Source organism: Urocitellus parryii, chromosome 7, assembly GCF_045843805.1.
Source record: "Urocitellus parryii isolate mUroPar1 chromosome 7, mUroPar1.hap1, whole genome shotgun sequence".
In the NCBI taxonomy this organism is placed as follows: domain Eukaryota; kingdom Metazoa; phylum Chordata; class Mammalia; order Rodentia; family Sciuridae; genus Urocitellus; species Urocitellus parryii.
The window spans coordinates 160,269,997-160,285,385 of record NC_135537.1 but is presented as its reverse complement, the minus strand read 5'-3'; the positions used below and the strand labels follow the sequence as shown (position 1 = coordinate 160,285,385).

At 52.2% G+C, this 15,389-nt stretch overlaps 1 protein-coding gene across 5 annotated transcripts; it reads left to right on the top strand.

The window, feature by feature from the left end:
• Window positions 1–1,935: 1,935 nt before the first annotated feature.
• Nfe2l1 (NFE2 like bZIP transcription factor 1) lies at window positions 1,936–14,713 on the top strand. Of its 5 annotated transcripts, none has more exons than XM_026386946.2 (6): window positions 1,936–2,062; window positions 3,790–4,807; window positions 9,567–9,782; window positions 10,205–10,294; window positions 10,518–10,676; window positions 11,547–14,713. In XM_026386946.2, the coding sequence occupies exons 2-6, from the start codon at window positions 4,298–4,300 to the stop codon at window positions 12,888–12,890; spliced, it is 2,319 nt and encodes a 772-aa protein (XP_026242731.1). In that variant the 5' UTR covers window positions 1,936–2,062; window positions 3,790–4,297; the 3' UTR covers window positions 12,891–14,713. The 5 variants fall into 5 exon arrangements, with proteins under 5 accessions (XP_026242731.1, XP_026242732.1, XP_026242730.1 ...); XM_026386947.2 differs by lacking the exon at window positions 1,936–2,062 and adding an exon at window positions 2,386–2,470 and having other exon boundaries at window positions 9,600–9,782; XM_026386945.2 differs by lacking the exon at window positions 1,936–2,062 and adding an exon at window positions 2,386–2,470.
• The last annotated feature ends 676 nt before the right edge of the window (window positions 14,714–15,389 follow it).

Genomic DNA, 15,389 nt, shown 5'->3' with positions numbered 1-15,389 from the left:
AAGGGCGAATGTGTTCCCCTTTTTATAGTTTTTGGTGATGGAATGTAGGTGGTAAGGGTCAGGACACAGGTGGGCCAAAGAAGTAATCTGGGCATTTCCCAGTCAAGTTTGCTGTTCATTAACATTTCTTTGGGATGGGCTATCTCCAAATCCGTTGGGGGCTATTTCCTGGGCTTTATTAACATTCCGAGAGTTGCTCAGCTTTTCCGGAAATTCATTCTCAATATGGCCTCCATTTTAGATTTCACCCAATATTAGACCCGATTTACCTAACTACACTGACTACCTAATTTTAAATCTGGCTTCATTAAGACACTAAAATCAGTACTGTTTCAGTTCCTAAAATACATAAAATTAGCTCAGTAGTTTTATTAAGGATTCAATGAATGCATGTTGAATATTTATATATGGTGAAAGTTCTTTGTAATCTGTGAATCACCCCAAATTAAGTCTCCTCTCTAAGCACTGCATGGATTTGATTACCTGAGTTATCAGTTGGCCTTGTTCGTAATGTATAAGGAAAATAAAGTCACCTACTAGCTTGATTATGGATACTCCCAAGGAGACAAGAACTTGAATTGACACCTCTTTGTCCCACAGTTGGTAGGCATACAGCATAAATTCCAGCTCAGTGATTTCCTAAATGTGGTCTGTGGACAGCTGCATTAGGATTATTCAAAATGGCAGGTTACCAGGCCTCCATCCCAAGATTGGGGGGTTACAAATGGGAATCTCAGGAGGACTCAGAATTTGCATGTCTAACAAGCTCCTGAAGTAATGCTGGGGATACTCAGCATTACTTAAATCACCAACATATGCAGTAACAGGGCTAGATGGGAATAACTCTGGAAGATAAGCCTCTTCTTTAAGTCTGGCCAGGCGTGGTGGTGCACGCCTGAAATCGCAGCGACTGGAGAGGTTGTGGTGAGGTAGGAGGTTCAGAAGTTCGTGGCCAGCCTCAGCAATTTAGCGAGTCCAAAAGAAACTTAGTGAGAACCTGTCGAGAGAGAGAGAGAGAGAGAGAGAGAGAGAGAGAGAGAGAGGGAGGGAGGGAGGTGTGTGTATGTCGGGATATGGTTCAGCGGTTACGGAGAGAGGTGTGTGTATGTCGGGATATGGTTCAGCGGTTACGCGCTGCGCTCTGGGTTCAAACCCTGGTCCTCCCCCCCCCCCAAAAAAAAAAAAAAAGCCAAGTCTAAGTTCTGTGGGGGGAAGTTAGGGCTCTTTGTGTGTTCCATTGATGGCAAAATAATTGCTATTAGTCCTAATCTCTCACATCGCTAACACTCAGATTGTTGTGACAAACTGCCTGCAGGACTGTTCCCATGAACTGACCCTTGCCTGGGCCACGAGGCCCTACCGTCCTTGCCTACAAGTGCAGCGCGGGGCGGGGGGAAGGAAGCCAGGACATGAGTTTCCGTTGCCAGCAACCAAGATGGCGGCAAGAGCGTCGCCACCACAAAAACCACATGCCCTGAGCCCCGCCTCAACTCCCCCACCCCGTTCTCACCTGACTTTTGCAAGTCATTATGGGAACCATCAGAGGTGCAATTCCGCGCTCCTGGGCGATACCCCTCCTATCCTCTGTCCTGAGCCCTTTTCCCTAGCTACAAAATGTGCTAAAAAGGATCAACCTGTAACACCGCCCGCCTCAAACGCACGATGCCAGACCCTGGGGCCTTCTCCCCAATCATTGGTGGGCCCACGCCATGGGGCGGGCATGGACACCCATTGGACTGTGGGTCATGTCAGTTTTGGGGATACGGGCCCGGGGAGACGGAGGTGTATTCAACTATTGGGCTTTCTTTGCTGTCAATCAGAGCAACATCCGGCAAAGGCCGTAGTTTCGGCTCACTGATTGGAGGAAGAGTTTTGGTGCCGCGGCGGGCGGGTTTCCGAGTGCAGTGGAAGGAGGGGGCGGGGAGGGAAGCGGAGGCAGGGAGCGCTAGGCCGGCCGGCGGTGGCGGCGGCGGCGGCGACGGCGGCGACGGCGGCGACGAGGCCGGGACTTGGGCTGAAAGCCTGCTGTGGCAGTAGCGGTGGACGCCAAGCTCAGCAGCGGGTACCGGCACTTTTTTTTTCCTGAGGGGCGGGGCGCGCGCTGCGGGGTTGTGAGGCTTTATAGGGTGAGGGGCGGCGGGATGTGGTTGAGGGGCTGGAGACCAGAGCCCGGCGACCAAGCGGGTTTCAATCGGGGTCGGACCCTGGGCCTGGTAGGGAAGAGCCGCGGGGCCGAGGAGAAAGCTAGCTCCTGGGTGGGATGGACTGGGGAGGGCTGAGGGCAAGAGAAGGCGTGGTGTGAGGCCGGCTTGCGAGTGGGGTGGGGCCACGGGACCGGAGGGCGGGGTGAGGTTTGCCTTTAAGGGTGAGTCAAGGCCAGGAAGGTAGCACTTGTTCGCTTGCTGCCCCAGAAGGCTAGAAGCCGAGGCGCCGAGAGTAGGCATGGCGACTTGGTCCCAGCCGGACTCGGGTATTCGGGGCAGGGTGGGACCGGACTCAAGCCACGGCCTTTTGGCCTTAACTTGGTCTTTAAGGAGAGAACTTTGTCTGGTTTCTCGAACTTAATTAGTTCTTTAGGTTTTGTAACAAGTTGCATGGGAACGGGAGGGTAGCGTAAGCAGGAATTCAGGGTTGCATTTGTGTTTACTCGGACCAAATGAGGGTGTGCGATTGCGTGGGCGTATGTGTATGTGTAGATCTTGTTTCCAGTTTAGAATGGGGTTGGTGGAGGAGAGGAGAGGGATATGTCTTGGTTTATGTGATTAATGGAAGCTCAAAAGTAGAAGCCAGAAACTGAAAGGCACATTTGCCCTCTCACAGTTGGCAGTGTGGGTTGAGAACTTGGCCTTATCCTTCTGCTTTGGCTCAGAAGGTCATATGAATGAAGATAAGACCTGCCTTTTCAAATTGTAGATGGAACAATCCTATGAATGCCCCCATCGCCCCCCCCACACACACACTTTGTCTCTCTCTCTCTCTCTTTTATTTTATTTTATTTTTATTATTTATTTTTAGTTGTAGATGGACACAATGCTTTATTTTGTTTATTTAGTTTTATGTGGTGCTGGGTACCCAGGGCCTCACACATTCTAGGCAAGTGCTCTACCACTGAGCTACAACTCCAGCCGTCGCCTTCTCCTCCCTCTCTCCCTCTCTCCTTCTCTTCTTCTCTTCTTCTTCTTTCTCTCTCTCTCTCAATGTGAAGATGCTAGGAAATAGAAATCATATTTCAAAGTTGGGAAAACAAAAGGCATTATTCTATTGTGTGGAATGGTGAACTGAACATTGTCCTCATGTTTTTACACACTCTCACCCATTAATAATCTCTCCCTCCCCTTCAGAACTGGAAGGGAGGATCCTAAGCAGTTTTCTCCTGAGAGATGGGAAACCTACTTTCCTTTAAGATAGGAAATGGTCTTCTCATGCTAAAAATAGAAGCTGGGTAATGTTGTGCCTGTATGAGGGGGGAAGGGTTGGTAAATCAGACAAAGTTTAAGGTAGTTTGGATGCTCTGGGCATTGTCTGCTTATCCAAAGCAAGCTACTTTTAAATTACAAATTTAATGTGCAGTAAGAGATCTTTTCTCATCAGGACTTTCCTCTTAAAATTATTCTGTCTATAACAGGTTGCTTTGTTTTTTTTTCCTGAGAGTTTAAGTGGTTGGGTATTTTGTGTTTTTTTTTTTAACCCTGTAAAATTGGCCTTTTAATATGTTTCCTGTCTTCTGTCATGAACATCATGTGAGAAGTATGGAATCTTATCTTGTTGCTCTTGTGATTCCTATTTCAGGTTTCTCTGGAAACCCCCCTGGTAAGTGTGGAGGAGGCGGGACACTCTGACCCAAGACAAAAGGCCTCTAGCTCCAGCCAAAGAAAATAAACCTTAGGAGGGAGAAGGAAAAAAAAAAAAATCCATCAGCTGTTCCTGAGAACAGCCTGCAGTGGAATCTACTGAGAGGACAACTAATGTGAGTGAGGAAGTGACTGTATGTGGACTGTGGAGACAGTAAGTCACGTGGGCCCTCAGGGCCTGGACTGGGTTAGGAACAGTTGTACTTTCAGAGGTGAGGTGTCAAGAAGGGAAAAGTGAATGTGGTCTGGAGTGTGGCCTTGGCTCCACAGGGTGTGCTTTCCTCTGGGGCCATCAGGGAGCTCAACCCCTGTGTTCTGCCAGGGTGGGGTACAGGGTTTGGCACTGAGGAGGGTAACCTGCTGGCTGGAGCGGCAGAGCAGTGGCCTTGATTTGTCTTTTGGAAGATTTAAAAACCAAAAAGCATAAACATTCTGGTCCTTCAGCAATGCTTTCTCTGAAGAAATACTTAACGGAAGGACTTCTCCAGTTCACCATTCTTCTGAGTCTGATTGGGGTGCGGGTGGACGTGGATACTTACCTGACCTCACAGCTCCCCCCGCTCCGGGAGATCATCCTGGGGCCCAGTTCTGCCTATACTCAGACCCAGTTCCACAACCTGAGGAATACCTTGGATGGCTATGGTATCCACCCCAAGAGCATAGACCTGGACAATTACTTCACTGCCCGGCGGCTCCTCAGTCAAGTGAGGGCCCTGGACAGGTTCCAGGTGCCAACCACTGAGGTAAATGCCTGGCTGGTTCACCGGGACCCGGAGGGGTCTGTCTCTGGCACCCAGCCCAGCTCAGGCCTCGCCCTCGAGAGTTCCAGTGGCCTCCAAGATGTGACAGGCCCAGACAACGGGGTGCGAGAAAGCGAAACGGAGCAGGGATTCAGTGAAGATTTGGAGGATTTGGGGGCTGTAGCCCCTCCAGTCAGTGGAGACTTAACCAAAGAGGTTAGTGGCCCTGTGGTGGGTGGGTGGGACCTGGGGGTTTGGGAGGAGTGGGTTGGTCCTGAAGGACTGTGGTCACAGCATTTAAGACCTATAAAGAACCAGACAGGTTCTAGGGGGTCTCAGGCACTGTACTTGGCTAGAAATGGGATGAATTGTCTGACTTTAGGATTAGGGGCTGGGAGCATTTCCCTGTGTGGAACCATTGACCCACCTCTAAATGTACTGTCAGGTCAGTGGGAGGTTCCTAGAACATGCCAGTGTGTTTACTGCTTGGATTTCAACATGACTACTGAAAGTATGAGATGGGGGAGGGTCATGTTGTGATGGGCTGTGATGAAGTGTGTATCTGTTGCTAAGACACATATTGTGGCCTCTTGCCTTGTACCTCCCCCAACATCAAAATACATGTACCCTAAAGTTTTCCTTTGTGGTCAGGCCTCTTGTTGTACAGTCCTGATAACTCAGCTCTCCTGGGCCTGAGCCAAAGGGTAGACTTGGTAGTTATTCTTGGCCAGGAAAGGCCAAGGCTCCAATTCTTTGCTAAAAACCCATTGCAGGGAGTAGAGCAGAAAAGGCTGGAACCTAGAAGAGAAACTATTCTGCCCAAGTCAACTGTCTCCAGCTGTTAGAGACGATCTTCAGCTCCTGTCACATGTCTAACACACTGTTCTGAACAGAAAGGGGTGCATTTCTGGACCTTTAATGATGCAGGTGGCTACTGTTGCCACTGTCTCTCCTAAATGATAAAAATGAATTGACTTGCCCCTCCACCTTAAGGAGCTTGAGAAAAGGCCCACTGCATTTTCCATTAGGCTCTTTTTTTTTTTTTTTTTCTTTTTCTGGGGTGGGACATGGAAGGATGTGAAAAGGTGTACAGGTGCTGCAGAGCTGGACTCCCTCAGCTTACCAGGTCAGGCCATGTTTTGCCTCCCTCGCATTGGAGCCTGTTCCTGACCTCAGTTCTCTGTTAGTGACTGGCAAAAAATGTGACTTGTTTTAGGCCTATGATCTTCATCTGGGGGTGATTTTTGCCTCTCTTCCTGCCCTTAGGGGACAGGTGACAATATCTGGAGACAGTTTCAGTCCTTACAGCTTGGGATGGGTGCTACTGGCCTCTAGTGGGTAGAGGTCAAGGATGTTGCCGAACATCCTGAACAGTACAGACCAGCCCCTAAACCACAGTTTTATCTACCTCCCAACTATTATTGGTGCTGACTGGGAAGCTTTGCCTTCTGCTCATCTGGCTTTTGTTGGATCTGCTGTGAGACAGGCAAAGATTATCCATCTGATCATGGGAGCTAGGAGCATTTCTTGTCTTTCTGGACCTCTTGATTTTAGATCCTTGCGGTGAGGGTTGGAACCTTACCTCTTTTCTGCTTCCCCTTTCACTGTCCTTCAAGTGGACTCTAGTCTTGGCCCAGTGTTCTGAGGAAGCATATTCCCAGCTTCTGATCTGTGGAATGGGCTGCTTTTGGGAATCGTACAGGAGTAGTTCCATTCTGGTTGTGGGGAGCTCTTCTGGAATGAGATGTGGGATATCTGGGATGTCATTAGGCTGTTCAGTACTGGAGGGAATGGGATGGAACTTTGATTCCCCCCTTTCTTGTTTTCTTGGCCCTCAGTAAAGGTCATGCTTTCCCTGACCCTAGGCCTTCACCCTTCCTTTCTGGAGGAGGAGTGGGTCAGCCTTAGGAGCCCAATCTGGGAGGGGGGGAGGGAGGATTATGATGTGTCTAGAACAATATTTCCTCAGCAACTCAGGGATAAAAATACCCAGGTCCTGAGCATGTGACAGGCACTGCTGGAGCCGGTATTATCCCTGGGGTGGTAGCGCTCCCCTGCTGCCAGGCCTATTCGATGGACAGCTATAGCCTAGGCCCTTGTCAGGGATAGGATTCCCCTTAAGGTTGGCACTCTGCCCAGAGCAGGGGGTGGCCTGTTTACCGCTCTTTCCAGGCTAGGAGCAGGCTGTGACCAGAGAGAACACAGTGTCTCTCTGATATGACCTTAGCCTCCAGGGGAGCAGTAGCAGTGAGGAGGAAGCTAAATTTCTCCCTGAGAAACTAATCCATGGAGTCTAAAGTGTGATCCTGATTTAGCCAGGGGCCTTTCCCCCCTCCTTGTTTGGAGAGACAAGGTCAGGGTACAGGCAGAAAATGCAGTTTTAAAAAGTTAGGATGAAAGGTGGGGTGGGAGGCATATTTGTGACTGGGGCATTGCCCAGCACCTGTCTCCCTAAGTGATGTGTTTTCAGGGTTGTGTCTCTCCTCCTCCTGCTGAGGGCTAGGCCCTTCCAGCACTGTGACATCGTTGCACGTGTGTGAAAATGGCTTTCCCTTTCCTCCAGTCTGGCCTGTTTTAGGGTGACAAAGCTGCTGGCCTTTTTTTTTTTTTTTTTTTTTTAATTGGCTTGGGTGCCCTGGGTTCCTGCCCAGCTTAGTTTGTGATCCCTGGCCTTAAGGGCCAGCCCCAGCCTTCCTAAGAAAGGGAAAAACTCTTGACTTCCCAGCAAAGAATTTAGATTCCTGGGGAAGCTGCAGGAGGAGTGTCTGCCCAGTCCACAGTGGGCTGGAGGAGCAAAATGCGACAGGAGGGAGGAGAGTGGCACCCCTTCCCTCAGGGCGCTCTCACTGCGCCACCCCAGCTGACTGACTGGGTTGGGTGGGGCTGCCCGCCCCTGGGTGCATCTCCTCAAGGAGACGGAGGCGGCCCAGGGATGGGCTGGTTCCTTGCGGCAGCTTCTCCAGCTGCCCTGGTGCAGAGATTGGCTCCCGTCTGCAGCTAGGTAACAGGCGGTGGGAGGGGATTGGCTCCTTCTGCATCTCCAGCGGAGACTTGGGGGAGGAGATTGGCTCCTGGCGCAGCCTAGGTAACGACAGTGGGAGGGGATTGGCTCTTTCCGCAGCCCAGCTGCTGACCTGGGGGAGGGGATTGGCTCTCTGCAGCCTCAGCAGTGACCTGCGGGGTGGGAGGGGGAGGGGATTGGTTCCTTGCTGCAGCCTAGGTAACAAGTTTGGGGGGCGTGGGAGGGGGAGAGAGGGAGGAGCGGGAGGTTAGGCCCAGGAGGGAGCTCGCTTTCCTCTGCAGCGTGAGCACGGAGCATGGGGTGGGAGTCCCGACTCACTGCAGCCTCTGCGGTGAGCTCAGGGTGGGGGCTGCCGGGCGCCTGAGTGGAACTGGGGTTGTGAGGTGGGAGGGGGCTGCTCCAGGATGGAGGAAGGGGGCTGGGCTGGGCCGCCCAGGCAGCAGCACGGGCGGGGCACCCTCCTCGGGCCCCTCGGAGCTAGCAAGGGGCCACCCTTCCAGCCTGGTGTGCTCCCTGCAAGCCAAGAGCTCCTTGCAGCCCCCTGTCCGGCTTCCCGGCACCGGCTGCCCTGGGGCTCCTCTCGCAGACCATGACCCGCCTGGACCGAAGCTCTCACGGTGGTGGGGGCCATGCCAAAGGCAGCCAGCCCCTTAACTCTTTGCTGGCTGGTCACCGGGTGGCCCAGCCCCCCTCTGCTCCTGGGTCCAGGGCTTCTGTTCAGGTTGGTGTATGGTGGGAGACTGAAGGGGAGAGTTCCACGTGGGAGGTCTTAGGATCGGGAGGATTGTGGTGGGAAAGGGTACTGTGCCCTGCTTAGGGATAGGGAGGTGTCTAAGGATATTGTTCTCTGGAAAGTGTGCTTTTTAATCCTGAATGGAAGGCAGCACTTGAGGGTTTCTTCCCTTGTGGGGAAGACTTTTGCCAGAGGGAGCAGCATGTATAGGAAGTGCAAATAGCTCTACTTATCAGGTTTCTGTGTTGGTAGCAGTGCGGGTGGCAGTTGATGCAGGAACTCTTCAGGAGCCACAGGGCAGAGGGGAAGGGAGGCATTTTGATGCCCAAGGTGGTGATGGGAACTGAGCAGTGATGGGAATTATGTCCTTGAATGGGTTGACTGATGGGGAGCCAGTGAGACCTAGGGTGTGGTATGAAAGGGAATAAGTGAGAGCACTGGTGTGAGGGGACACCGCGCTGGCCTAGGCCGGGGTGGAGTGCCCAGTAGGAATCATCTGACTGCTTGGGGCTCCCCTGGGATGGAGGCAGCTTGCTTGGATCAGCTGAGATGGGGATTCTGGCAGGGATGGATCCTGAGGTGAGCCTGGGCTTTTAAGAGTTGTGGGTGTTCAAGCTTTACTCCTGCTGTCAGCCAGGGAAGGGGGAAAGACTGGAGGAAGGGCTGGAGACAGCTTGTCGTTGTCATTGGTTGCATCAGGTGGTTGGAAATGCAGGGATTTTCCTCTCTAAGCCACCCCACCCCTTTATGCAAATGCAGTGGCACCACAGGCTGATGCAAGCCTGGCCCCTGCTAAGCAATTCTGCACAAGTATGCCCTTGCTTGCCATGGCCAGCCTTCTACAAGCCATGTTTTCAGGGTTCCCATTCTCAAAAGGAGAGGTGTTTCCTGATTCCTCCTTCTTTTTAAAGTAGGGGTGAGGTAGCCTTGCCCTTCAGCCTGGGTGTGTCTCTGATTCATATCTTTAAGCCTGCAGACCTGTGCGGGGATGGTCACACTAGCACTAGTGGTGATGGTCATACTAGCACTAGCGGCTTTTGCTTTGACTCTTTTTTGGGGTGGGTGCCCTAGTGCCTGGAGTAGATGAATGAAGTCTTGTTGATGCAGAGGAACCAGGGGGTAAAGACAGCAGGCATAGGGCTAGGAGGGACCTCTGAGGGACAGGACAGGGAGGGGCCCCTGGAATGTGAGAGCTAAAGTCATGGTGGTCTGTCTTTCAGGACATAGATCTGATTGACATCCTTTGGCGGCAGGATATTGATCTGGGGGCTGGGCGTGAGGTTTTTGACTACAGTCATCGCCAGAAGGAGCAGGATGTGGATAAGGAGCTGCGAGATGGAGGCGAGCAGGCGGACACCTGGGCAGGCGAGGGTGCGGAAGCTCTGGCCCGAGACCTGCTAGTGGACGGAGAGACGGGGGAGAGCTTCCCTGCACAGGTACCACTGCCTCGGCTCACTGGCCTCACTTGTCCCTACATCCCCAAGATTCACCAGGCTGAAGTTCTTCCAGAAACTTCCCCTTAAAGAAGGCAGGTTGTGCCTTGGGGTGGACATGAATGTCTATTTTGGGTTGTGGTCTATAAGTCACAGTGGCTGGGCTGCAGAAGGGGGCGGAGATGGCAGCAGAGCCAGAGTACCAGGCTGTGGCAGCAGTGCAAAGGAGCCAGAGCATCATGAACTTTTCTGCTTGTACCAGGACTTTTCCACCCTACTGTTGTCCCTAGGAGTTTGGGACTTGGGGCGTGCCATTAACTGGAAATGGGAAGGAGACTACAGGCCTGTAGCTGTGCTGGGGAAGAGTGTCAGGCCCAGGCAGCCAGGGCCCAGGTCAGCCAGACTTACAGTTGCTGTTGCCACAGGTGCCTGGTGGGGAGGACCAGACAGCCCTGTCCCTGGAAGAGTGCCTTAGGCTGCTGGAGGCCACCTGCCCCTTTGGGGAGAATGCTGAGGTGAGCAGGACCAGGGAAAGCCCACCGAGTAAGCAGGGCAGGCTGCACATGGCATGTTGCTCCATGGCTGGCTGCAGTGCCAGCTCTCGGTTCTGGCCTTGTCCTGGCTGCTGTGGGTGAATTCAAAGGAAGGAAGAAAACAGGAAGCCAGGTTGTAGTGGCTGGGAGGAAAGCAGAAGGTGGTCTTTCCTTCTCCAGTTGAAGCCTCTGTGTTCTGCCCTAGTTCCCAGCAAACGTCGCCAGCATAACAGAAGCAGTGCCTAGTGAGAGCGAGCCCCCCGCTCTTCAAAACAGCCTCTTGTCTCCTCTCCTGACGGGGACAGAGTCACCATTTGATTTGGAACAGCAGTGGCAAGATCTCATGTCCATCATGGAAATGCAGGTAGGGCTGTCCGAACAGCACAGACCTACAGGGTTTTGTGTAGGGTGTCCTAGTACGCAGTCACCTGCATCTCTCGGGAGAGAGGAACAGTTTTTCTGGCTGATACTTAAGAGAGTGGGGACACTGAGAGGAAACCTGTCTAGGTGTGTCCTTGGGACTGTGAGGGATAAAGGTGGGTTTTAGGTTAAAACCCAGGACTGGGCCTTCCAAAGCAGATCCTACCTCCTAGGTGTACCTTCTTTCTTTTTCTTCAGGCAGATAGTCCCTTGACTCTGTGCTTCTATAGTTCAGCATTAAGGATGACTGATGTTTGAAATGGAGCCTATTATAAGCATTTATGAATATGTCAAAATTAGCCCCAACTATCACATATAACTATAATGCATTGATAAGAAAAATTTTTAAAAAGTAATAGCTGACGTTCACATAGTGCTTTACATCCATCATCATATCACTTGCTCTTAAAATCATCCAGTCAGCATTTTTTTATTTTAAATGTGAGGAAATTAAAGCTCAGAGAGGTTAGGTGATAAGCCCGTGGCCATACAGCACCATGGTGTGGCTAGGCTTTCTGATTCCTGTCTGGGTGTTCTTTTCAATGTGCTAGTGTTATTCTTTGTCTCCAAGGTGGGGGGATCTGGTTACACATGACCGGGAACAGGTCAGTCCTGCACTGGGGTGGAGTCCACACAGAGGAACCCACTCCTGCCAGGCCTAGTGGTCCAAGTATGACCAGGAGTAGATACTGGGCTTTGCTTTCCAGCCTCTTGTCCTTGCGCCTAGGTAGCTCTGCTTCTGGTGGGTCCTGCAGGGTGTGGACCTCGGGGAGGAGTCTGCTCCTAGTGAACAGTATGTTCTTCTCCCTCCCAGGCCATGGAAGTGAACACATCAGCAAGTGAAATCCTGTACAATGCCCCTCCTGGGGACCCACTGAGCACCAACTACAGCCTTGCCCCCAACACTCCCATCAATCAGAATGTCAGCCTGCATCAGGCGTCCCTGGGGGGCTGCAGCCAGGACTTCTCCCTCTTCAGCCCTGAGGTGGAGAACCTGCCTGTAGCCAACAGCTCCACACTGCTCCCGCTGGTCCCCAGCAACTCCACCAGCCTCAACTCCACTTTCAGCTCCACCAACCTGGCAGGGCTCTTCTTTCCACCCCAGCTCAATGGCACAGCCAATGACACAGCAGGCCCAGAACTGCCTGACCCACTGGGGGGTCTGTTAGATGAAGCCATGCTGGATGAGATCAGCCTGATGGACTTAGCCATCGAGGAGGGCTTCAATCCTGTGCAGGCCTCCCAGCTCGAAGAGGAGTTTGATTCTGACTCAGGCCTTTCCTTGGATTCCAGCCACAGCCCTTCCTCCCTGAGCAGCTCTGAAGGCAGCTCTTCCTCCTCCTCTTCCTCCTCCTCTTCTTCTTCTGCCTCTTCCTCTGCCTCTTCCTCCTTTTCTGAGGAAGGTGCTGTTGGCTACAGCTCTGACTCTGAGACCTTGGATCTGGAAGAGGCTGAGGGCGCCGTGGGCTACCAGCCTGAGTATTCCAAGTTCTGCCGCATGAGCTACCAGGATCCGTCCCAGCTCTCCTGCCTGCCCTACTTGGAGCATGTGGGCCATAACCACACTTACAACATGGCTCCCAGTGCCCTTGACTCTGCTGACCTGCCACCACCCAGCACCCTAAAGAAAGGCAGCAAGGAGAAACAGGCCGATTTCCTGGACAAACAGATGAGCCGGGACGAGCACAGAGCCCGTGCCATGAAGATTCCTTTTACCAACGACAAGATCATCAACCTTCCTGTGGAGGAGTTCAATGAGCTACTGTCCAAGTACCAGCTGAGTGAGGCCCAGCTGAGCCTCATCCGGGACATCCGTCGTCGGGGCAAGAACAAGATGGCAGCGCAGAACTGCCGCAAGCGCAAGCTGGATACCATCCTGAACCTGGAACGGGACGTGGAGGACCTGCAGCGTGATAAGGCCCGACTGCTGCGCGAGAAGGTGGAGTTCCTCCGGTCGCTGCGGCAGATGAAGCAGAAGGTTCAGAGCTTATACCAGGAAGTGTTTGGGCGGCTGCGGGATGAGAACGGGCGGCCCTACTCGCCCAGTCAGTATGCGCTGCAGTATGCCGGGGATGGCAGTGTTCTCCTCATTCCCCGCACAATGGCTGACCAGCAGGCCCGGCGGCAGGAGAGGAAGCCAAAGGACCGGAGAAAGTGAGCCTGGGGAGGCAGGGGGTGATGCTCACCAAGACTGAAATTTGAGAAGGGCTGGGCCTGGACCTGGACCTAGACCTACTGCGGGGACTTCAATGCCTTCTTATCCAATATATCTTCTCAGATGGGATGACTGCGGGTCAGTGTACAGGAAGAGGCGGGCGCAGGCGCTTTCTGGCTCTGCTTCCCCTCAGTGGGGTGGGTGGAAGTGGCCAAACCACCTGGGTGGTCGAGGTCCACCCTTACCCCTTTGTGGTGAGAATGTATGGTGCCAGCATTGCTGGAGGTAGAGAGGCAGCTAGTGTGAAGGCCAACAAAGGGAAGGGACTAGTGACAGGAGAGGAAAGGAGTAGAAAGTTTTATTCCTAGAATGGAAGGAAGGAAACCCAAAAAATCAAAGCGGTCAGAAAAATCACAGGGAAAGTTAAGGTGGGCTTTGGCCAGGATTCCAGGCAACAGGTTTGAGCAACTCTGGTGGGCCTAGGTTACTGGTGTGATAAACCCTATTTCACCCCAGAGGGGTACACAGACACAGGGTGGGATCGGGGAGGGGCTCTGTTAAACTCAGTTTCTGTTTCTTGCTCTTTGGTATCCCTGAAGGGGGGCTCTTGGATTTCATCTGTAATGTTTTGGTCAAATGGGAGCCTTGGGGAACCAACACTGGCTTGTTGGTTTAGGGCCAGAGGGCAGAGGGAACAGAAGAGGGTCATGTGTTGCAGTAGCCCCAACACCAAGCATGTCACTCACTGCCCTGCCACTGCCATCTCCCTCTGTGCTCCAGTTGCCCTGAGCTGAGGCTCCTAGTGTCTCCATCAGAGCCTGCATGGAAACGCTGTACTCTACCCACTGCTGCCCTGCTGCCGCCTTTGTGTTCCTGCCCCTCACTGGCTCCCTGCAGCTCTTTGGGAGTGGGGCACTGTGCTGACTGGCAGTGCTTGGGACTGGGCCTACAGCTTCCTTTCTTGGGAGCTGCTCTGGAGGCAGGGGGATGATGTGGAGGGAGAAGCCAGCACTTCAGGCAGTGTTCAGCACAACTGGGGAGTGATTCTTTCCTCAGGCCTTGGCCTATCAACAACTGGTCTTGTCACTGGGGAAAAACAAAACCCCTACAAAACCCAGCAACAAGAAACTAGTCCTCTTAGAATTTCTTGCGCTTTGTTTTTTAGGGCTTGTGCCCTGTTCCACTTATAGGGTCTAGGATGCTTGTGTTGAGTAAGAAGGAGATGACCCACTATTCAAAGCTGCTAAATGTTCTCTTTGCCATAAAAACTCCGTGTAACTGTGTGAACACTTGGGATTTTTTTTCTCCTCTGTCCCGAGGTCTTGTCTGCTTTCTTTTTTGGGTTTCTTTCTAGGAGAATGAGAAGTGCATGTAATGGGGGGCTGAGAGCACCTTCCCCCAGGCTCTCGGCCACAGGCAGCTTCTCCATAGCTCCAGCTTAGCCTGGGCTCCTGGAACACTGCCTGGGGGAGGCAGCAAGGGGAGCACCAAGTGGCCAGATGGTTCCAGGACCACAATGTCTATTTGTAACTGTTTGCCACTGCTGCCCCCACCCCTGCTTGGCTCTGGAGTTCTGACTGCCCCAGATTAGCAGGAGTGGAGTTCTGGGGGAAAGCACTGATTCCTCTCCCCGTGGGGAGGGGGGGAGTTTCTAACTGAGCAGTAGGGATAGAAGGCGAGAGCCTGGGAGTGCTTTTTATAAATTATTTTCCTTGTAGATTTTATTTTTAATTTATCTCTGTGACCTGCCAGGGAGAGGAGAGAAAAAGAGATGCTGTGAGCACATGACAAAATAAAATAAAATAAAATGGATGATTCATTCTCAAGTGCAGTTTCTCCCCACTTGGAATTCAAACAGAGTAAAGGAAATGGGCCCCATGGGGGGAGGATTGGTCATTATGTGGCTAAGGGAGAACTCCAGTGGGAAGTGGGTGGAGAGCTGTGGAGGCTTGACAATCAGATATTTTAAAAGGAAAAAAGGAAGTGTCACCTGGCCTAGTTCCTTACCTGTCCACAAGTTAGTGACTGCTCTCCCTACCCACCCCCCTGTACTGGGGATTGAACCCAGGGGTGCTTTACCACTGAATTACATCGCAAGCCCTTTTTATCTTTTGAGACATGGTCTTGCTAAGTTGCACAGGCTGATCTTGAACTTCTGATCCTCTTCCCTCAAGTCTATATAGTTGTTGGGATTATAGGCATGTTCCAGGCTACAATAAGGTGACTAGAATCTGTTATCCCTCCAAAACACCTACTCTAGTCAGGCATGGTGGCACACACCTATAATGCAGCAATTCAGGCTGAGTCAGGAGGATCGCAGGTATGAGGATAGCCTGAACAACTTTGCAAGACCCCATCTCAGGGGGAAAAAAAAAAAGGTAAAGCCTATGATCTTGAACTCCCTTGTATGATGTATAACCTGGCTCAGCTCACTCCTTTAATAATGCTACTAGAACAGAATTCTAAAACTTAAAAGGGGCAAGGGAACTAAAAAAATTTGAA